General features: G+C 42.8%; 1 protein-coding gene across 1 annotated transcript in view; it reads left to right on the forward strand.

Moving 5' to 3' along the window:
- Positions 1–24,389, forward strand: part of LOC124594012 — a 172,249-nt gene that overhangs the window by 29,732 nt on the left and 118,128 nt on the right. Inside the window, exon 3 of the mRNA XM_047132364.1 lies at positions 11,052–11,642. Coding sequence (XP_046988320.1) covers positions 11,052–11,642 — 591 coding nt within the window. The remainder of the gene's footprint in view (positions 1–11,051; positions 11,643–24,389) is intronic.

Here is a 24,389-nt window from a genome sequence, read left to right on the forward strand (position 1 = left end):
CACGTGTATCCCTTTAGGCAGTAAACGGCCTTTGTTGGTCTTACCAAAGGGTCGATCACAAGATCCACTTTGTTCTCAACTGGAATACTTTTGGCGTAATACGAGCTTATTACCTCAGTGGATACACTGCAGAACACTGTTAAACACCACGTAGTAGCAGTTCCGCAAGTTATTCTTTAATCAATACGACGAGGGGCGTTCAATAAGAAATGCAACACGTTTTCGGCTAATTTTCGTTGAAAAAAAAAATGCGGAATTTGATGTAGGGATGTCGTGAAATATTCCCTGTTCAGACCCCATAGTTTCATGGAGTTCCGATAGGTGGCGGCGCTATTCGTAGCCTTCAAAGCGGCGTCTGCAATAAAATGTGACTCCTGCAGTGTTGGAGTTTGCAGACGACTTGTGCAAGCTGTCGCAAACGAACTTCTCCTTTTCCAAGAGCTCACACGGCCTCACCCAAATCAGAGCACCCGAGAAGAGCTCACAAAGCTTCGTTACACATTTCTTCCTCAACCACCGTACAGCCCGAATCAAGCTCCTTCTTACTTCCATCTGTTTGGCCCAACGAAGGATTCATATTGCGGGACGCAGTACGTGGATGATGGAGGCGTTACTGATGCAGCAAGAAGCTGGCTCCGATGTCGACCTGTAGAGTAGTACCATGTGCGAATACAGGCCCTCCCAGTAAGATGGCGTAAGGCCGTCGCATTGAACAGAGACTATGTACAAAAATAGCGTTTTGTAGCCAAAGAGTGCGGAATAGTATGGTGTACTGGAATTCCAGAATAAAACCAACTTGATTTCAGAAAAAAAAATATGTTGCACTACTTACTGAACGCTCCTCGGGCGTGGATGTGACTACCAAACAGTACAGTTATAAATACTAGTTGTTGGTCTTTGCATACGGGCCAAACACTCGATCGATTCTGCTCCCCGCTGTAAGATTATCGTCACATTTAGATGCATAGTCATTTTTCCCAGCGTATCCCTTAATGCAGTAAACGATCTCTATTCCAATATTTTTCCGAACAGGGCTCCAATGCACGGCTATTTGCTGTTAAGAAGACGCAAAAGCACCATCTTCTCAGAGGGTTTCCTTTACCAGTGTTAAGAATAGGGACAAAATCTAGAGTACAATTGTAAATACTGGTTGCTGATCTTTTTACATGGTCAAACACACGATCCATTCTCTTCCCAGCTATAAGATTCTATTTTGGCGTAAGCTGGTATGGATCCATTCGTTTGGAAAAACCACTACATCTATACATAGGCCTAGGCGTGTAAGACAACACCTAGTGCGCCACATCTTAGACCCAATGTGACCATGACTTTTTAAAGCAGATAAATTTGTGAATGGAACTTTATAAAACCTTTTTTTTCGTGTTATCTTAATCCAGTAAGAACGTTGATTCCAAAATTTTTGACCAGTACTCCGATGTACAGCTATTTGAGGTTACTAAGGTTGACAATGGCATCACCTAAACAGCAGATTTCTTCGTTAGTGTTAAGAAGATAAATTCGAAATTTGTGGTAAGGTCTTATGGGACCAAACTGCTGAGGTCATCGGTCCTTAAGCTTATGCATTACTTAATCTAACTTAAACAAACTTACGCTAGGGACAACACACACGCACACACACACACACACACACACACACACACACACACACACACACACACATGCCCGAGGGAGGACTCGAACCTCCGACGGGGGGAACCGCGCGGACCGTGACAAGACGCCCTAGACCGTGCGGCTAGTGTTAAGACTGAGGACAAATAAATAGTTCGAGGAATGCAAAGAGTATCTGTCTAAAGATCACCACAGCATTCGGAATAGGTTTTAAACTCTACAAAAACTTGTTTGTTGTTAGGTGTACAACATCTAAGCACGTCCAGATGTGACTGGGGCATTATAATTCCATTAATGTGGTAAAGAGTCTCAGTTCTAACATTTACCACTAGTGCTCCATCGTATGGCTATCAACCACTGATTGCTATTTACAGTACAAATGTCAATACCTCCCTCTGTTCAAAGCAATATTTAAACTTTGCCTGTGCAGTTTTATTCTGTAGCTCCGTCCTTCTCATACATGTAGATCGTCATGAACATGAATAGGATATCTTTTTAGTATTTTTGGCAGGACTGGAGATTACGAAAAATATATAAGCTAGCAGAAGATGTTTATTAAATTCAATGTACACATTTTCTCTATTTGTACTCTGTGTAGTTTTAATAACATCCAGCTTAATTTTTATCTTATAATTTAAATCCACATTGGAACCTTCCAATTCTTTCTTGAGCTAGTAGTTGATAAGTACAAAGATGGTGTATTCTCGAATCCAAGACGTATGTAATTTTTTCCATGTAAACTACCTGTGTTATGGCTTTAACAATTAGTCCCATTCCTTCCCACAAATCTTCTAGCCAAGAGCATTCTGGGAGTTTAATATTTCCCCTTATTTCCTGCATAGCGATATTGTTATAACACTCCACATCTTCCTGGATGCAAGCTAACAACTATTCTACTGCAAATTCTTGCGCAAATTCCGTATACAACTTTAAGTTTAGAATTTTTGGATACAAATTACCATTAAAGGTTCTTATTACGCTGCTTTTAAGCTCTGCAAATGGTTGTTCTCTCGTGAGATGTACGACATTAACTCCATCGCATTTCTGTATAATATAATATCCTTTTTAAGCAGACACAGGTTGGGAATGGAGTTTTATAAAGAATGTGTGCTTTAACACTGTAAACATGTTCCAACCCTCATTTACGGCCCGGACGCCAACATACAGTCACTTTTCATTGCTATCTACAGTTCATGCTAATACCTTTAATGGGGAATGGCTTAAGTCTGTTCGTCATACCGGTTCTTTTTTTTTAGTAGTTGTAGAATAACACTGTTTGTGGGGACCAGGCCTAATCTGCCAATGTTTATATTTATGGTATTACGTCCTGGATTGAAAGAGATCTACATCTACATTTATACTCCGCAAGCCACCCAACGGTGTGTGGCGGAGGGCACTTTACGTGCCACTGTCATTACCTCCCTTTCCTGTTCCAGTCGCGTATGGTTCGCGGGAAGAACGACTGTCTGAAAGCCTCCGTGCGCGCTCTAATCTCTCTAATTTTACATTCGTGATCTCCTCGGGAGGTGTAAGTAGGGGGAAGCAATATATTCAATACCTCATCCAGAAACGCACCCTCTCGAAACCTGGCGAGCAAGCTACACCGCGATGCAGAGCGCCTCTCTTGCAGAGTCTGCCACTTGAGTTTGTTAAACATCTCCGTAACGCTATCGCGCTTGCCAAATAACCCTGTGACGAAACGCGCCGCTCTTCTTTGGATCTTCTCTATCTCCTCAGTCAACCCGATCTGGTACGGATCCCACACTGATGAGCAATACTCAAGTATAGGTCGAATGAGTGTTTTGTAAGCCACCTCCTTTGATGATGGACTACATTTTCTAAGGACTCTCCCAATGAGTCTCAACCTGGTACCCGCCTTACCAACAATTAATTTTATATGATCATTCCACTTCAAATCGTTCCGCACGCATACTCTCAGATATTTTACAGAAGTAACTGCTACCAGTGTTTGTTCCGCTATCATACAATCATACAACAAATGATCCTTCTTTCTATGTATTCGCAATACATTACATTTGTCTATGTTAAGGGTCAGTTGCCACTCCCTGCACCAAGTGCCTATCCGCTGCAGATCTTCCTGAATTTCGCTACAATTTTCTAATGCTGCAACTTCTCTGTATACTACAGCATCATCCACGAAAAGCCGCATGTAACTTCCGACACTATCTACTAGGTCATTTATATATATTGTGAAAAGCAATGGTCCCATAACACTCCCCTGTGGCACGCCAGAGGTGCTATATTAAAGTGGGGGGGGGGGGGGGGCTTAGGGATATGGCAGCAAGAGAGGGGAAGAAAACCAATGTGCACTCCGTGTGCATACCGGGGGGAGTCATTCCAGATGTGGAAAGGGTCCTTCCGGATGCCATGAAGGGTACAGGGTGCACCCATCTGCAGGTGGTCACTCATGTCGGCACCAATGATGTGTGTCGCTATGGATCGGAGGAAATCCTCTCTGGCTTCCGGCGGCTATCTGATTTGGTGAAGACTGCCAATCTCGCTAGCGGGATGAAAGCAGAGCTCACCATCTGCAGCATCGTCGACAGGACTGACTGTGGACCTTTGGTACAGAGCCGAATGGAGGGTCTGAATCAGAGGCTGAGACGGTTCTGCGACCGTGTGGGCTGCAGATTCCTCGACTTGCGCCATAGGGTGGTGGGGTTTCTGGTTCCGCTGGATAGGTCAGGAGTCCACTACACGCAACAAGCGGCTACACGGGTAGCAGGGGTTGCGTGGCGTGGGCTGGGCGGTTTTTTAGGTTAGGTGGCCTTGGGCAAGTACAGAAAGGGCAACAGCCTCAAAGGGTGCGGGGCAAATTCAGGAAATGCGGGGACCAAGTAGCAATCGGTATTGTAATTGTAAACTATCGAAGCTGCGTTGGTAAAGTACCGGAACTTCAAGCGCTGATAGAAAGCACCGAAGCTGAAATCTTTATAGGTACAGAAAGCTGGCTGAAGCCAGAGATAAAGTCTGCCGAAATTTTTCAAAGGTACAGACGGTGTTTAGAAAGGATAGATTGCATGCAACCGGTGGTGGAGTGTTCGTCGCTGTTAATAGTAGTTTATCCTGTAGTGAAGTAGAAGTGGATAGTTCCTGTGAATTATTATGGGTGGAGGTTACACTCAACAACCGAGCTAGGTTAATATTTGGCTCGTTTTACCGACCTCCCGACTCAGCAGCATTAGTGGCAGAACAACTGAGAGAAAATTTGGAATACATTTCACATAAATTTTCTCAGTATGTTATAGTCTTAGGTGGAGATTTCAATTTACCAGATATAGACTGGGACACTCAGATGTTTAGGACGGGTGGTAGGGACAGAGCATCGAGTGACATTATACTGAGTGCACTATCCGAAAATTACCTCGCGCAATTAAACAGAGAACCGACTCGTGGAGATAACATCTTGGACCTACTGATAGCAAACAGACCCGAACTTTTCGACTCTGTATGTGCAGAACAGGGAATCAGTGATCATAAGACCGTTGCAGCATCCCTGAATATGGAAGTTAATGGGAATATAAAAAAAGGGAGGAAGGTTTATCTGTTTAGCAAGAGTAATAGAAGGCAGATTTCAGACTACCTAACAGATCAAAACGAAAATTTCTGTTCCGACACTGACAATGTTGAGTGTTTATGGAAAAAGTTCAAGGCAATCGTAAAATGCGTTTTAGACAGGTACGTGCCGAGTAAAACTGTGAGGGACGGGAAAAACCCACCGTGGTACAACAACAAAGTTAGGAAACTACTGCGAAAGCAAAAAGAGCTTCACTCCAAGTTTAAACGCAACCAAAACCTCTGAGACAAACAGAAGCTACACGATGTCAAAGTTAGCGTAAGGAGGGCTATGCGTGAAGCGTTCAGTGAATTCGAAAGTAAAACTCTATGTACCGACTTGACAGAAAATCCTAGGAAGTTCTGGTCTTACGTTAAATCAGTAAGTGGCTCGAAACAGCATATCCAGACACTCCGGGATGATGATGGCATTGAAACTGAGGATGACACGCGTAAAGCTGAAATACTAAACACCTTTTTCCAAAGGTGTTTCACAGAGGAAGACCGCACTGCAGTTCCTTCTCTAAATCCTCGCACAAACGAAAAAATGGCTGACATCGAAATAAGTGTCCAAGGAATAGAAAAGCAACTGGAATCACTCAACAGAGGAAAGTCCACTGGACCTGACGGGATACCAATTCGATTCTACACAGAGTACGCGAAAGAACTTGCCCCCCTTCTAACAGCCGTGTACCGCAAGTCTCTAGATGAACGGAAGGTTCCAAATGATTGGAGAAGAGCACAGGTAGTCCCAGTCTTCAAGAAGGGTCGTCGAGCAGATGCGCAAAACTATAGACCTATATCTGTGACGTCGATCTGTTGTAGAATTTTAGAACATGTTTTTTGCTCGAGTATCATGTCGTTTTTAGAAACCCAGAATCTACTCTGTAGGAATCAACATGGATTCCGGAAACAGTGATCGTGTGAGACCCAACTCGCTTTATTTGTTCATGAGACCCAGAAAATATTAGATACAGGCTCCCAGGTAGATGCTATTTTTCTTGACTTCCGGAAGGCGCTCGATACAGTTCCGCACTGTCGCCTGATAAACAAAGTAAGAGCCTACGGAATATCAGACCAGCTCTGTGGCTGGATTGAAGAGTTTTTAGCAAACAGAACACAGCATGTTGTTATCAATGGAGAGACGTCTACGTAGTCTGAAATCTGCCTTCTATTACTCTTGCTAAACAGATAAACCTTCCTCCCTTTTTTTTATATTCCTATTAACTTCCATATTCAGGGATGCTGCACCGGTCTTATGATCACTGATTCCCTGTTCTGCACATACAGAGTCGAAAAGTTCGGGTCTGTTTGTTATCAGTAGGTCCAAGATGTTATCTCCACGAGTCGGTTCTCTGTTTAATTGCGCGAGGTAATTTTCGGATAGTGCACTCAGTATAATGTCACTCGATGCTCTGTCCCTACCACCCGTCCTAAACATCTGAGTGTCCCAGTCTATATCTGGTAAATTGAAATCTCCACCTAAGACTATAACATACTGAGAAAATTTATGTGAAATGTATTCCAAATTTTCTCTCAGTTGTTCTGCCACTAATGCTGCTGAGTCGGGAGGTCGGTAAAACGAGCCAAATATTAACCTAGCTCGGTTGTTGAGTGTAACCTCCACCCATAATAATTCACAGGAACTATCCACTTCTACTTCACTACAGGATAAACTACTATTAACAGCGACGAACACTCCACCACCGGTTGCATGCAATCTATCCTTTCTAAACACCGTCTGTACCTTTGAAAAATTTCGGCAGACTTTATCTCTGGCTTCAGCCAGCTTTCTGTACCTATAAAGATTTCAGCTTCGGTGCTTTCTATCAGCGCTTGAAGTTCCGGTACTTTACCAACGCAGCTTCGATAGTTTACAATTACAATACCGATTGCTACTTGGTCCCCGCATTTCCTGAATTTGCCCCGCACCCTTTGAGGCTGTTGCCCTTTCTGTACTTGCCCAAGGCCACCTAACCTAAAAAACCGCCCAGCCCACGCCACGCAACCCCTGCTACCCGTGTAGCCGCTTGTTGCGTGTAGTGGATTCCTGACCTATCCAGCGGAACCAGAAACCCCACCACCCTATGGCGCAAGTCGAGGAATCTGCAGCCCACACGGTCGCAGAACCGTCTCAGCCTCTGATTCAGACCCTCCATTCGGCTCTGTACCAAAGGTCCACAGTCAGTCCTGTCGACGATGCTGCAGATGGTGAGCTCTGCTTTCATCCCGCTAGCGAGATTGGCAGTCTTCACCAAATCAGATAGCCGCCGGAAGCCAGAGAGGATGTCCTCCGATCCATAGCGACACACATCATTGGTGCCGACATGAGTGACCACCTGCAGATGGGTGCACCCTGTACCCTTCATGGCATCCGGAAGGACCCTTTCCACATCTGGAATGACTCCCCCCGGTATGCACACGGAGTGCACATTGGTTTTCTTCCCCTCTCTTGCTGCCATATCCCTAAGGCCCCCCCTCCCCCCCCCCCCCCACTTTAATATAGCACTTCCGTGTAAAACATATATCGTCTTTGTTGGAGGAGGTGTGAAGTATCTCCAAATAGTTTACAGATATATTATTAAAACTGTATAAAGACAGAACATGGTTTATAAACTTCTCTGTGGCTTGATTGTCTGGTAGACTTGTTTGTATGCCAGTCAGTTTTCATGCATTCTTTTTATCCCACTTGTACTGCAGAACGTTGTTAAACACCATGCAGCAGCTTTCCTGCAAGATATCCGTTAACTGACATGACATGGGTGCAACTGCCAAAAAGACCTATGAATCTGTTGTATCTTACCTCTATAGATGGGGCTTAACCCCATTAAACTCTCAGGCTCAACTATTTTATCATTGTCCATAGTCCCACTGATATGTGCCTGACTAATTCCTTCCACGCAGAAGCCGTTGTTTGATGTAACGTAGTCACACATCTCCATTTTGATTAAAATCCCAACATTTTACGTCCTTAATGTTAGCAACAAGATTGTCCAGGTTCTCCAGTAATAATTACAAACCAAAGCGTTCGTCCATTGGTCTTGTCTTCCTCCCAATAGCTGAGGGATGTTCAGTATTTTTGAGGAATCCGTGTTGACACTTTGCGCTACCGCAAAAGACTATTCAGTTGTGGCTGTCTAGCCTCCTTCTATACTCTAAACAACTAATATAGCAGCACTCTGACTAGTTCCCAACACACAGCAGCTGTTCCGTACGTTGTAAATAGTACTTTCAGTGTCTAATTCATTTGAACAGTCTCGGACAGGGTCAAACTCACAGCGTATTCTGTTCCCAGGTATAAATAACTATGGGGACCTATGCTGGTGGACAACCTGTCGCTGGCTACACTGCCACTTCTGAACATGGGGGTTTACGGGGAATAATAATAACTCTCTGACATGTGCTGTGTCCACTTACCTCTATATGTTTTATTTCTACTGTGATGTGGTTTGTATGATGCATCTTACAGATTCAGATTCACTTGGAGGAATGCAGTTCGTTATAGAGGAGAGAAGTGGCTTACGAAACATTTATTAGATGGATCATTCTTTACGAGTACTTATCCGCTATCCTGAGGTACTTGCATATTAACGAGAGAGATGCCCTTGATTCGTCATAAGGATTACGGGACGGTCAACAAGAAGCTTCTGTGGTCTGTAATTAGAAATCACAGATAAAATTTCTGGCCTGACACAAGTGTACCTATTATGATTAGCAATTTACGTTTCCAAATCAAGAAGGTTGATGCATATTCTGTGATACGCTTCAGCGGATGCCTTCGAATTTCATTACTTTACAATATGGGACGGCTTTGCTATCAGCAGTAAAGTGTTATTACTGTTTCATTTTGTGGAAACTTGCCTAATAAATGGGGACTTTTTTTGTAAAAAGAGATTAGTACGCATGCTCGTTGCTTCAGGAAACCGTCCGCCTGCTTATCATTCCACTGTTGGGGTTGCGGAGAGTGGGGGATTCTCGACCGAAGACTGCACCTCCGGCGCGCCAGTCTTTCTTTGCCCAGCTAGCCTGCCAGTCGATCGTGTGCAGACGCTGAGGACTGTGACACGTGTATTTTTTAGATAAGTTAAGTGCATTTTCTACTCTATAGTATGGCGAGGAGAGGCAGTGGTGCGCTGACGAGTACAGCAGGGCTTGCAGCCACGCTCCGGTGTGGCGGTAGCCAGAGCAGCGGTGTGGGCCAGCTAGGGGTAGCCAGTATCTGTAGATGATTCTGTGACCCGCTGTCATGATGTTACACCCTAATAGTCCAGGGGGAGCAGAGCAAGTGCGTATTTGGTACATTGCTTATATACTGTTTTGTGACGCTATGGCTCTTGTTTATTGGCATATTTCGGTACAATAATGAGTTGCAGTACTGGTTAATCGATCTTTCTAAGAATGGAGGAGGAGGTATTTGAGGTTCTTAAAGAAATGCCCATATCTCTCCACACAATAACACTTGTTAATTCGTGGCTAGTATGCAACCTGACATAGTTCCAGTGGAGCAGACCAAGTACGAGTAATAATGCTGCTGCCACTGCAGTTGCGTTTCGTTATCAATCCTTTACCTCACCACAGACTTTGAATTGTTTTCTCAACTACCCACACCATATTGACACTGCTGCTGTTAACGTTGCATCACGACAGGTGCACACCATTTTGTATTGACGGTTATGCTGCTCTCACCACATCACAAGATGTAGACTGACATATGGAGGTATCAATTAAGACTTTCAAATACCTATCCATACCACTGCGTGCTGGCACAAAAGTTAGTTGACAGACATCAGACATATCCTGGTGAGCAGGCAATGTTGCTCATTACTAGCTCGGTTATATTGCCGCTGCTTCACAGTCTAATGTTGCGCTACTGGAAGCAACATTGCAAGTGGGTGCTGAAAAGCAATTATAAACAAGTCTAAAAACAACACTATCAGTGTTTCATTGCTTAAGAACAATTATAACAGGAATAATATCACAAACATATTTGACAAATACTTACTGTATGCTTGCCAATATCAGTATTCGACAAACTGAAAAAAAGAAAAAAAACCTCTCTCTGTCCGAACAGACCTTGAAGGCCCAACGGTACCGACCGGCCTCCGTGTCGTCCTCATCCGTTAGACGTTACCGGAAGTGGATACAGAGGGGCATGTGGTCAACCTACCACTCTCCCTGCCGTTGTCAGTTTGCATGACCGGTGCCGCTACTTCTCAGTCAAGTAGCTCCTCAATTGGTGTCACAAGGGCTGAGTGCACCCAGCTTGCCAGCAGCACTCGGCGGACTGGACAGTGACCCATCCAAGTGCTAGCCAAGCCTGATAGTGGCTAACTTTGGTGATCTGACGGGAACCAGTGTTACCACTGTTGCAAGGCCATTGGCATGTGACAAAGGGTAACATTTGAAAATACATACTGGCTGCCTGCTGCTACTCAAAATGTCCGTTTTTGCTCGTATTGTGCTTGTGTTGCTGTTGCTGGAGGACAACTGGCGCTGATACTGATCACCCAATTGATAGTAGGATCAGGCACTGCACTTGGCGACGTTGGAGTACTAAACTCAAGCACCCATGAACCGAAGAGCGCAGTGAGCAACAAGCATTTGAGGAGGTGGGGAGACAGGGAGTTACAGAAAGGGCTGAGACAGAGAGAGCAATTACGTAAGAACCCAGTTACAAAAGAACACTATTAAAAAAAAGTTCTACTTCTTATTGGGGTCAAGAATCAAGATCGTAAATCAGAAAAAATGCACTAGTCCTTGAGCTGTCAAACTACTAGCTTGAGTAGAGTATATATACGAAAGCCTCAGACAGTTCCTACAGATTCAAAAATAATATTGTTGCACAGTGGTACGTGTTCAAGACGGAGGCGCTGGTGCTGGCCGAGGTGATGCCCACAGCGCACGAGGCTCTGAAACGGGTGGAAGGCGCGTCTTTCCGGCCACTGACGGCCATGTGCCTGCACCACGGCGCCACACCCAGGGCCTTCCTCGTGCTGGACGACCTCGTAGCTGCCGGCTATCGATTGGCGGACTCCGATCGACCTCTCGACTACCAGCACTGCGAGGTGGTGATGCGAGCGTACGCGCGCCTCCACGCCGGCACTGCCTACGCGCTCAGCAAGCGCCCCGACTACGGCGTCCAACTCGATATGGATTACTTCACCGCCGACAACGCGGAGTTTATGCTGCGGTCGATTACGCAGTGTATGTTTTCTGCTCTCGCCGATTTCGTGACGAGAGTTCCCAACTATGAACACTACGCCGCCAAGTATTTGGGACTCGCAGATACCTTGTTGCCACTAATGAGAAAGGCATTGAAGAAGAAAGTTCAAGATACTAAACTCAAGGTGCTGGTTCATGGTGACTGCTGGAAGAACAACATGATGTTCAAGTACTCATCAGGGGAGGTTGTTGATGTACGCTTCGTAGATTTTCAGGTATGTGTGTTGACTATTCAGTAACATGTTCATTCTGTGTGCTCATTGTCTCCCTTATGTCTTGTTCACCCATGCCAGATGCGAGACATACATAAAATTTTCTTTGCATAAGTTAACAATTACTCACGTGACACATGCATATTATGTATTCTATTTAGATCTTCATATACATATTGAATTTAATTGATGAAAGGAGAAAATATAAAAACGCAGTAAACGAAGCAGGCGAGAAGGAATACAAAGTCTCAAAAATGAGATCGACAGGAAGTGCAAAATGGCTAAGCAGGGATGGCTACAAGACAAATGCAAGGATGTAAAGGCATATATCACTAGGTGTAAGATAGATAGAGCCTACAGGAAAAGAGACCTTTGGAGAAAAGAGAACCACCTGTATGAATATCAAGAGCTCAGATGGAAAACCTAAGCAAAGAAGGGGAAGCAGAAAGCTGGAAGGAATATATAGGGGGTGTATACAAGAGGTATGTCCATGAGGGCAATATTATGGAAATGGAAGAGGATGAAGATGAAATGGAAATATGATAGGCCTACTGCTTGAAGAGTTTGACAGAGCACTGAAAGACCTAAGTCGAAACAAGGCCCCAGGAGTAGACAAAATTCCATTAGGACTGCTGATAACCTTGGGAGAGCCAGTCCTGACAATACTCTACCATCTTGTGAGCAAGATGTATGAGACAGGCGAAATACCCTCAGACTTCAAGAAGAATATAATAATTCCAATCCCAAAGAAAGCAGGTGTTGACAGATGCGAAAATTACCGAACTATCAGTTTAATAAGTCACGGCTGCAAAATACTAACACGAATTCCTTTCAGACGAATGGAAAAACTGGTAGAAGCCGACCTTGAGGAAGATCGGTTTGGATTCCATAGAAATGTTGGAACACGTGAGGCAACACTGGCCCTATGACTTATCTTAGAAGATAGTTTAAGGAAAGGCAAACCTACGTTTCTAGCATTTTTAGACTTACAGAAAGCTTTTGACAATGTTGACTGGAATACTCTCTTTCAAATTCTGTGGGAGGCAGAGGTAGAATACAGGAAAAGAAAGGCTTTTTAAAATTTGTACAGAAACCATATGGCAGTTATAAGAGTTGAGGGACATGAAAGGGAAGCAGTGGTTGAGAAGGAAGTGAGACAGGCTTGTAGCCTGTCCCCAATGTTATTCTGTCAATGTACTGAGCAAGCAGTAAAGGAAACAAAAGAAATATTCGAAGTAGGGATTAAAATCCATGGTGAAGAAATAAAAACTTTGAGGTTGCCGATGACATTGTAATTCTTTCAGAGACAGCAAAGGACCTGGAAGAGCAGTTGAATGGAACAGACAGTGTCTTTAATGGAGGATACAAGATGAATATCAACAAAGGCAAAACAAGTTAGTTGGAATGAAGTCGGATTAAATCAGGTGACGCTGAGGGAATTATATTAGGAAATGAGACACTTTAAGTAGTAGATGAGTTTTGCCATTTAGAGAGCAAAATAACTGATGATGATCGAGGAACAAAGGATATAAAATGTAGACTGGCTATGGCAAGGAAAGCGTTTCTGAAGGAGAGGAATTTGTTAATATCGAGTATAGATTTAAGTGTCAGAAAGTCGTTTCTGAAAGTATTTGTATGGAGTGTAGCCTTGTATGGAAGTGAAACATGGACGATAAATAGTTTAGACAAGAAGAGAATAGAAGCTTTCGAAATTTGGTGCTACAGAGGAATGCTGAAGATTAGATGGGTAGATCACATAACTAATCAGGAGGTACTGAACAGTACTGGGGAGAAGAGGAATTTGTGGCGCAACTTGACTAGAAAATGGGATCGGTTGGTAGGACACATTCTAAGGCATCAAGGGATCACCACTTTAGTATTGGAGGGAATAGTGGAGGGTAAAAATCGTAGAGGGAGACCAAGAGATGAATACACTAAGTAGATTCAGAAGGATGTAGGTTGCAGTAGTTACTCGGAGATGAAGAAGCTTGCACAGGATAGAGTAGCATGGAGGGCTGAAGACCACAACAACGACGTACATCTGACGACTTATGACTTCTCTACTCCATTCACAGATGCTGTGCATGGAAAATAGTTCTTGATACAAAATCCCAAATTCCTCTAATATTACCAGTATGATAATTATGCAGCTGTGCATTGAAATTTAGAAGTGTACAGATAATGTTCAATGGAATTGAAGAAAATGAAATCTAACACTTATGAAGCTATCACTACTTTGCCTTTTCCAGGCAATTAATAGTATTTTTTGAATGAGTCTTAATCAAAATATTAAGAAAATATGTTAAGAACACTATCAGATTCTATACACATACATAAACCTTTCTCCATGAAAAGGGCTTTATTCCAGATATTGTAAATGTGTTTTTGCGACTTCGTTACAGCGATTTCAGTTTTGAAAGGACTTTTCTCCTGGAGTAATACTCGTTCAATGGTGATCATCTTCGCGTACCGTCTAATTGAGAACCTGATTCACTATGCGGTACGTTTCGCTTTTCGTAGTTCAAGTCATATGTTGAACGATATCGCTAAATTGTATGCATAACATGAAAAATGATGAGCCTGTAATGCATGTATACCATGAAGGCATTGCAAAGAAAGGAGCAAATGAAGCGTACTCCTTCTGATTTGATTACATAAAAGAACGTGCACCAGAAAATGTCGAAGAACTAGTTTTGTTTTCCGACGATTGCGTTGGGAAAAATAAGAATCATTGTATGATTCTAATATGTCCATCTTTGGCGAAAGCTAAACTTTTCGATAAAGTGGAATAGTGTTTTCCCATTCGTCGACATTCATATAATATATGTGATGGGAAATGTTCCATGGTGAAATGGGTAACTAGAAGAGCTCATAAAATGAACATGGTAAAATAATATTGGGAAATCATTGCAAGGGCATCCAAACATCGTAAGCTCTCCATAAAGCTAACAGATACTAAAAATGCGCACAACTTCTCTAAGTGGTGGTCACCATACTATAAAAAGGACTGTTGTCCAACGAATCCAAACATAGGCATGTTCCAAAATGGCAGAAAGATACTCATTTACAGCCATGTGTTATGGCATAATTCGACCTTTCATTTCTGGAAGTGTCCTGTTGTTTTTAAGTTGAAAGGCTTACACTGTACCAGTGGCTATTAATAGCAATAAAATGCGAAATCTGCAACGTTTATTTGGTTATACCCAGCACGGATATAGGGATTTATATGATAATTTGATGAAATGGTCTGAATGTACCACTGCTGCTGCTGCTGCTGCTGCTGCTGCTGCAGATGGTGATCAATGAAACCATATTGTATGTATTTTGATTAGAGTTAAGAAAGAAACAACTTAAAACACAACTAAAAGCTTAGCTTGGCTATGCATGTGAATTATTTTCTCAAGAAAAGGACCTCCTTCCAAGTTTTTAGACTTAGCAACTGCTGCAATGGCAAACTCGCCATTTTATTCTGTTCTTTAAACATTGGAAAGTCAGTCCTGTTACATTCCATACAGTCACCCAAAGAATGTTTTCCTTCGTTTCGGACAACTTAAGATTTTGGAGTAAAGTCCTTCCAAAAATGACTGTATCAGTTACAAAACTAACTGATTCATACACAAAGTCATGATATTATAAAGATTTCATTGGATTTATCCGTTTAAATGAAGTAGATTGGTCACAAAAATGCATGAAAATTTCCAGTAGAGAACAAAATGGAGGATGGTCGTAACTTTGGAAAAATTATACTTCTTCAGAGTTTGGCCAGCAACGATACTTGGTACAGGTACTGGTCAAAATGTGGCACAATTTTGTTTGTACAGGGTGACAATTATTGAACTCCATGCAAAAAAACATAAAAGTACGACGTGTACACACAACATGTAAACGACACTTCAGATATTCGGATTTAGGTTATGGCATGTTCGATATGCCTGCCATCCTTGTCGATGATGTGGTGCAGACGAATAGCGAAATTCTGCATGACCTGCTGACATTGATGCTGTCGATGACCTCTTGAATGGCTATTTTCAACTCAGCAATGGTTTTGGGGCATGTCTGTACATCTTGTCTTTAATATAGCCCCATAAAAAGGAGTCGCGTGTGTTCAGATCCAGAGAATATGGCTGCTAATCGAGACCCAGGCCAGTGCCCTCTGGGTACCCCAGAGCCAGAATGTGGTCCCCAAGTGTTCCACCAGAACGTCAAACACTCTCCTGTCAAGTAGGGATATATCTGTGGCAGCTGATTATTACTCTATATCTTCCATTGCAGTCTGTTTCGCATTTTGTAATGGTTCCCGGTTTTATTCAAATGTGGAACTTCTTCAGATCCATAGCAGTTACACAGTAACTGCAGCCTCCTGAGAAAGTAATGTCAGATGAGTAATGAACCAAGATGTCTGCCACACACTTGTTTGTTCCAAAATCTGCCTATGGTTGCCTCTTGCAGTACTGGTGACCTTTGAAGGTCATTCCTATTAAGAAAAAAACTCTGACGTTAATTAATGTCTGAACTTAAAAAGAAAAAGGAACAGTATTTTTTCGTCTGGAAATTAACTGTACATTCTGTAGGCAACGTTTGCAAACTCATCAAAAAGTCAACTAGTAGAACTGAGTATGGTAAAAAGTATTACGTTTCTTAACATAACTTGGAAAGCACATTTCTGAAATTTCTTCCGTCTGGAACCGCGCGACCGCTACGGTCGCTGGTTCGAATCCTTCCTCGTGCATGGATGCGTGTAATGGCCTTGGGATAGTTACGTTTAAGTAGTTCTAAGTTCTAGGGGACTGATGACGTCAGATGTTGAGTCCCATAGTGCTCAGAGCCATTTGAACCATTTTTTTAAATTTCATGAAAAATACTTTACATGAAGTGCAACACACTCATTCCAGCATATTCCATTGATGATTACTGAACAAATCTGTTTTTGTGGTGACTAAACATCTATACCACATTAAAAAACTCTTCTTTGCAGTTTGTATACCTCTTATTAGTTCGAATTTTACGTAGTAAGGATTTTAGACACAACTGGTTGAATAAAAGTTCTGATAAGGAACATCCTTAATGAATGAATTACACTACCTTGGTAATTTCCCAATGTTACTTGCCCTTCCTACAGCTATATTTACTGATATATAATTTTCATGCTCGATATCTGTCCAGACGAACAACAATAGTCACTTTACACATTTGAGTGGACCCACTGATTGGTCCGTGATTGCATTATTGGTTCTTCTTTCCTACTTGTGGCCGTATCTTAACTGTAGTTACGAAATGCTGTAAGTGCCCATATACACACATAAAGAAGTTTTGCATCACCTCGGTTTCGAGAGTTCCGGAACCTCTACAGAAAACTGGAATAGAGATCAACATAAACACCATTTCCGCTCATTTTATTGCTCATGAAAACCACACATTGCATGTTGTACCACCATACAGCGAGAGTTTCAGAGGCGGTGATCCAGACTGCTGTACACACCGGTACCTCTAATACCCAGTAGCACGTCCTCTTGCATTGATGAATGCCTGTATTTGTTGTTGCATACTATACACAAGTTCATCAAGGCACTGTTGGTCCAGATTGTCCCACTCCTCAACGGCGATTCGGCTTAGATCCCTCAGAGTGGTTGGTGGATCACGTCGTCCATAAACATCCTTTTTCATCCCAGGCATGCGTCGATAGGGTTCATGTTTGTAGAACATGCTGTCCACTCTAGTCGAGCGATGTCGTTATCCTGAAGGGGGGATGCGAATTGTCGTCCATGAAGACGAATGCCTCGCCAACATGCTGCCGATATGGTTGTACTATCGGTCGGAGGATGGCATTCACGTATCGTACAGCTGTTACGGCGTCTTCCATGACCACCAGGAGCGTACCCACATAATGTCACCACAAAACAGCAGGGAACGTCCACCTTGCTCCACTCGCTGGACAGTGTGTCTAAGCCTGACCGGGTTGCCTCCAAACACGTCTCCGGCCATTGTCTGGTTGAGGGCATATGCGACACTCATCGGTGAAGAGAACGTGATGCCAATCCTGAGCAGTCCACTCTGCATGTTGTTGGGCCCATCTGTACCGCGCTGCGTGGTTTCGTGGTTGGAAAGATGGAGCTCGTCATGGACGTCAGGAGTGAAGTTGCGCATCATGCAGCCTATTGCGCACTGTCTCAGTCGTAACACAACGGCCTATGGCTGCACGAAAAGCGTAATTCAACATGGTGACGTTGCTGTCAGGGTTCCTCCGAGCCATAATCCGTAGGTAGCGGTCATCCACTGCAATAGTAGCCATTGGGTGGTCTAAGCGAGGCATGTCATAGGCAGTTCCTGCCTCTCTGTATCTCCTCCATTTCCTAACATTATCGCTTTCGTTCAGTTCGAGACGCCTGGACACTTCCCTTGTTGAGAGCCCTTCCTGGCACAAAGTAACAATACGGATGCGATCGAACCGCGGTATTGACCGTCTAGGCATGGTTGAACTACAGACAACACAAGCCATGTACCTCTTTCCTGGTGGAATGACTGGAACCGATCGGCTGTTGGACCCCCTCCGTCTAAAAGGCGCTGCTCATGCATAGTTGTTTATATCTTTGGCCGGGTTTAGTGACATCTCTGAACAGTCAAAGGGACTGTGCCTGTGATACAATATCCACAGTCAACGCCTGTCTTCAGTAGTTCTGGGAACCGGGGCGGTACAAAACTTTTTTGATGTGTGTATATCACACTTGATAAAAGAGACTGCATCTGTTTCTCGATTACGTTCAGCAATGCAACTATTAGTTAGTTAGTCAGTTATATGTTCTAATGTTCTATAGATCATTTGAACGATTCTTTTATCGAAATGGTGTGGAGCGTGTCAGTTTACAGGATATGTATACATGATTAGTGTTAACATTAATGAACTATTTTTATACTCTACCTGTAATTAAATAAACATCCGTATTACAGAGGTTCCCCGTGGCGCAGTCGGACTATAACCTAAGAGTAAGAATGCGCTTCGGAACTCTATCTTATCAACAACATCAGGATTGCTGCTGCGAAAGATTTCTTTCGTAATTGGTGGTGTACTACATGCTTAAGGCACACAGTCTTGTTCGATCCAAGCCTGGGACACAGTTGAACTTGTCACACATGATCAACGTCAGACACGCTCTTTCTCAGATGCTAGGTTCATCTTCACTGTTGTTCAATTATTTATAAGTCGTTAAATAATCATGATAAGATAAGTTTCAATCATAATAAGGTTTTTCACATAATTATGTCCACTACATTACAATAGTTGAAAAGTCTCTCGCCGTGCTCACTGGACTCTCTTTTAGGAGAAGGAGGTTTTACTTATTCATCTTGAAGTCACGGTTTACGTTTTCTGCGATATCTCTAGACTGGTTAAGGTGAATGCTGGAATGATTTCTTTGAAGAATATACGGCTGATTTCATGTCCATTAGATTCCCTGGTCCTTGCTCCATTTGTAATAACATCATTTTTGCTGGCACATTAAACCACACTCTTCTTTCCTCTTTTCATGTAATAGAAAAGGTTAACATATTTCAAAAACTTTGCAACAACTACTAGTTCTTATTTTTGTAATTTACACATGACTTTAATGTAATTTAGGTCTATTTACAGTTCATTTTTAATGCAGTTAAGCTAAATTGTGCTACAAAATTAGTAAGATTCTCATGCAATAGATATTATGAATGAATACAACATTTTGATTACACTAAACCTTCAAATAAATACCTATATTATTGTTACGAGGGTCACTCCTAAAGAAATGTACAATGTTTTTTTTAATCCATCTTTTATTCTACATGTTTGAAAGATTTACAGTGTGTAGACACATCCTTTAGGAACAATATTTTCATTTCTCCATATAATTTCCATCCCTCTCCACTGCCTTAAACCATCTTGGAACCAGCACCTGTATATGCGCATGGTAAAATTCTGGAGCAACCTGTTGGAGCCACTGTTTGGCAGTGTACACAAGGGAGTCATCATCTTCAAACCTTGTTCCACGAAGAGAGTCTTTCAGTTTCCCAAAGAGATGATAGACACATGGAGCCAGGTCAGGACTGTAAGGCAGGTGTTTCAGTGTTGTCCATCTGAGTTTTGTGATGGCTTCCATGGTTTTTTGACTGACATGTGGCTGTGAATTGTCGTGCAACAGCAAAACATCCTGCTTTTGCCGATGTGGTTGAACACGACTCAGTCGAGCCTGAAGTTTCTTCAGTGTCGTCACATATGCATCAGAATTTATGGTGGCTGCACTTGGCTTGATGTCCCCTGCTTTTGCCGATGTGGTCGAACATGACTCAGTTGAGCTTAAAGTTTCTTCAGTGTCGTCACATATGCATCAGAAATTATAGTGGTTCCACTTGGCATGATGTCCAAAAGCAAGAGTTCTTCGGAAACAAAAAACACCGTAGCCATAACGTTTCCAGCAGAAGGTGTGGTTTTGAATTTTTTTCTTGGGTGAATTTGCATGATGCCACTCCATTGATTGCCTCTTCGTATCTGGTGAAAAATGATGGAGCTATGTTTCATCACCTGTCATAATTCTTCCAAGAAATTCGTCTCCACCATTCTCGCACTGTTCCAAAAGTTCGCTGCATACCGTTTTTCTTGTTTCTTCGTGAGCCACTGTCAACATCCTGGGAACCCATCGGGCACAAACCTTTTTTAACGCCAACACATTCAGTATTCTGCAAACACTTCCTTCCTATATCCCAATGTAGCGTGACAATTCGTTCACTACAATGCATCTATCAGAAGTCACCAATTCGTTAACTTTCTGCACATTGTCTGGAGAGTGTGCCGTATGAGGCCTGCGGCTGCAAGGACAATCCTCAATATTGCCATGCTCGCTTTCATCACATAACCTGCGTGCCCACCGACTAACTGTAGTGTAGCAGCCATCTTGAAGACATGCTGTGACGGCGCTACTCACGGGAACAGGTTGAACTAAGTTTGAAGAATGTATCTACACACTGTAAATCTTTCACACATGCAGAATGAAAACTGTATATCTAAAAAAAATAGTGTGCATTTCTTTTGGGGTGATCCTCGTATTACAAGTGCTTTGGTCATTATATAAAGCTGTCTTCATACTCGTAAACATATGACTTTATTCACTTAGCTTAAACTTACGTCTAGCTGCGAAAAACAGATCCTATAAATTGTTTCACATGACTGTCGGGTTGGTCCATATTTAGGACTAACGACTTCCTGGTAAAGTCTGGTGAAATCCTTAACACTTAGATAAACTGTGCATGGTTGTGTGTTAAAGTGAATGCGAATATTGTGTTCTTAGAGAATAAAGTGATGAAATTTTTTCTTTTATTTTCCACAAATTTAGGCAGAATAAATCTCCAAAACAAAAGAATGGTTATTAGCAGGAGTTTTCAGTTTTTAAACCTGCATTGAAATATTATGTCTCTCTTGTTGTACCATACTTTCGACTTCCAGCAGAGCAGTTCGAAGGCAGCTCACCAAGTCTGAAGCAAATCTGCAGTCTGTCAAGCCATTACTGGCTGCATTACAGTGTGAAACAGACAGTTTTGAAATTTGCTTTAGGCTGTCGCCAGATAACTCTTCATCATGTGATGTCTCATGGAAATACTTGTCTTAGAAAGTAACACTACGTAGTGCAATTGGCTGTGAGATTCCAAAGATTGGCCTAGCCACACACTGCAAAAAGTTTTCTCTGTTAACCATACTAACATCTTTTTTCCTTGAGGTATGAATTTTATATCCAGGGTAACTCTTCAGTGTAAATGTTTACAAACAGTGAATCTGTAGCGTAGTACTGTGTTACCATCGCTGGCGAGAGACTAGAGAGAGGATGCTCAGTAGCATAGCGCGTACTTCTGTTGTTAAGCGAAACCAGAGGGATGGTCACGTTTTACGTACTTGTGTGGCGAGGTGTTCACAATCAGATGTGTCTCATGACCTTGGCCTTCTAGAGAAGTCTAGAATGTAGCCCAAGACAACTGCGCGTCATCTGTCAGGAACTACAGTCATATACCCTTTACTTATTGCCTGAATTAAACTGATAATTTCTTAGAGTACGAGTATGCCGAACAAATATTCCCGACTTCAGCACCAATCCACGTGCTGCTGTGTATTTGCATACCATGGCAGTAGCAGGATGACAGGTATACTACACAATTTGTGAACTACGAGACGGGGGATGGAATATGGAAAATTTATCAGGCAAACGCTATTTTTGATTTTGAGTTTTTAAAACTTTGCCTTCTGCGAAAAACAATGTATTTATTTTTTCTGTTCTCTATGAAAACATGTTTCAACACCATTGTGTCCTCTTCAGCAGGTTAGAATTTATTTGTGTAAAAATATTATACTAAGGTCGTAGTTGATTTCATACTTTAGGCGTAAAACTATAATGCTTGCTTCTTTTATAGCTCACCTGTACAGTAGTAGTGAAGATGTGCCTTTGTAGCCTGACAGCATGTCATCTGCAAAGGAAGGATGACGGTTTGAACCCACGTTAAGCCCTCTACATTTATGTTTTCCGTGATTTCTCTAAATCGATGCAGGCACATGCTTGTTTCCTTTGAAAGGGCGCCGCCGGTTCGCTTCCCGATTCCTCAAACAATCAGAGCTTGTGCTCCGTCTGTAATGGCATTCATGTCGACGGGACGTTAAACTCTTAATCTTCTTTCTTCTTCTAATTTGGCACAAAAGATTCACGACGAAACTTACTGAGATGACTTGTTGCTTGTAGGAAAGTGAGCGATACATAGGTTACAACATATTTACCACCGTGCTTACACAAGCTCTGGATATTCAGCTTTCCTAATGTCCCGAAGATAGGAACTTACACACTACTATATGTAGAGGAAGTATTTTGAAGTACAAAGAGGCTTTTTTGCTACTATCAGTATATCTCAGGTTATGTAAATTGGGAGAGGGCGAAAGAAAAGGAGGCCGGCCAGAGTGGCCGAGCAGTTCTAGGCGCTACAGTCTGTAACCGCGCGACCGCTACGGTCGCAGGTTCGAATCCTTCCTCGGGCATGGATGTGTGTGATGTCCTTAGGTTAGTTAGGTTTAAGTAGTTCTAAGTTCTAGGGGACTGATGACCACAGAAGTTAAGTCCCATAGTGCTCAGAGCCATTTGAACCATTTTGAAAGGAAAGGGAGGGAACTATGGATGTCGGCTGCATCAGGTCTTTATGTGGAATCAACAGCTACGAAAGAAAATGTGTGCTAGCATGCGAACCCAAGATATTCTGCTTTCTAGGCAGTTGCGTTAACCATTGCGCCATCCAGACTTATTGTTTATCGCAAATGCGCAGACTCGGCACGCTCCGTGGCTAACTGACATTTCCAACCAGCACCACTTACCCACTATCCCTGTCCGTGTCCGTGTCCTCCATGCTAGCAATTTTGAAATTCTCAAGGGAGATCCAACGTAAATGTGCTTCCGCAATGAAGGTGGTGGAATCATTGCCCATCACGGTGAATCAGTTTAATGAATGCGTGGTGTCTGTTCTTTCGAACATGTTCTTTCAGACATGTCCAAAAGAACAGACACCACATATATTATTCAAGTGTGCCATACTCAGCTGTAGCCACTCATTGGTGATTTAATCCCAAACACATACTAAACTGTGGGGACGCTGATTGCTGCCTTCTACCATCCTCAAACTCGACTGCAATAGTCCCATCGTTTTCGCCTCTGCTTTCCAATCCTCATATATTGCACTTCTACCGGCACATTCTACCAACTGTGCACCTACACACCCTCCACATATTCTCCCAAAGAAATTTCAACCATCTCCCCCTCACAGATCATGAACTCCAGCCTGACGTTTACCTATCCTACCACCTATAAGTCCACGTCACCAATTGCACCTCGTGAAGGCTTTCTCTCCCCCCTCCCCCCACATTTCCTTAGCCCACTTTTTCCCCATCTGCCTTTCTCTCACCATTCCCCTTTCTCCAACAACTGTCAGTGTCACCAGTTCCTGCCACTTCTACGCCCCTTCTCACTCCTACCCCAACGCAGCATCCCCCATCCTTATACCACGACAATCCTATCTTCCCCACAGGCCAATCTCCCCCCTTCATCAACAGACTTCCTATCCCAGAGCAGGTCCTTCCTGTTCTTAGTGACAGAAAAGTGCATCTTTTAGGTATCAATGTTTCGGCATCAAGTTGTAAATGTTTTTGAATCTGCGCTTATTGCATTTAGTTCTACTTTTCATTATTATTGTTTTCAACTACTAGTGGAAGAGCTCATATCTCTCGTACATCTAAAAACTTCCATTTTATTTTTCGTTTCGAAATTGTATTTAATACTATGTACATATCTCCCCTGTTTGTTTCTTTTTCATCTCATTTAAGTTTTAATGTCAGTTGGCCGAAGAGCGGGTTACTTATAGCGCTGGAAGGCTACGTCTTGCCCATATGGGGCGTGGGGGGATGAAATAACAATAAAAGAAATGCAATTTTTCACTCACAACTCAAAGTAATTGCACCAATGTGAATAAGATGAAGATTGGGTGATTTAACAAGCCAGTCCAAATTTGATAGCATGCCGGAAAGTTATCCGAGCCAGGAACATGTGTTTGCAGTCCAGTGAATACGGGTGTTCTAATCTGGGAGAACCGGCGTGTACAAAGAAAACTCTTCATGAAGATGTCGAAGGAAGAGTAGTACTTGGTCACCGAGAGTGTTAAAACACAGGATAGTTGCACTTAACCTGTCGCTACTTGAGAAGGCTCCCATGA

This window comes from Schistocerca americana, chromosome 2 (assembly GCF_021461395.2).
Source record: "Schistocerca americana isolate TAMUIC-IGC-003095 chromosome 2, iqSchAmer2.1, whole genome shotgun sequence".
NCBI lineage: Eukaryota > Metazoa > Arthropoda > Insecta > Orthoptera > Acrididae > Schistocerca > Schistocerca americana.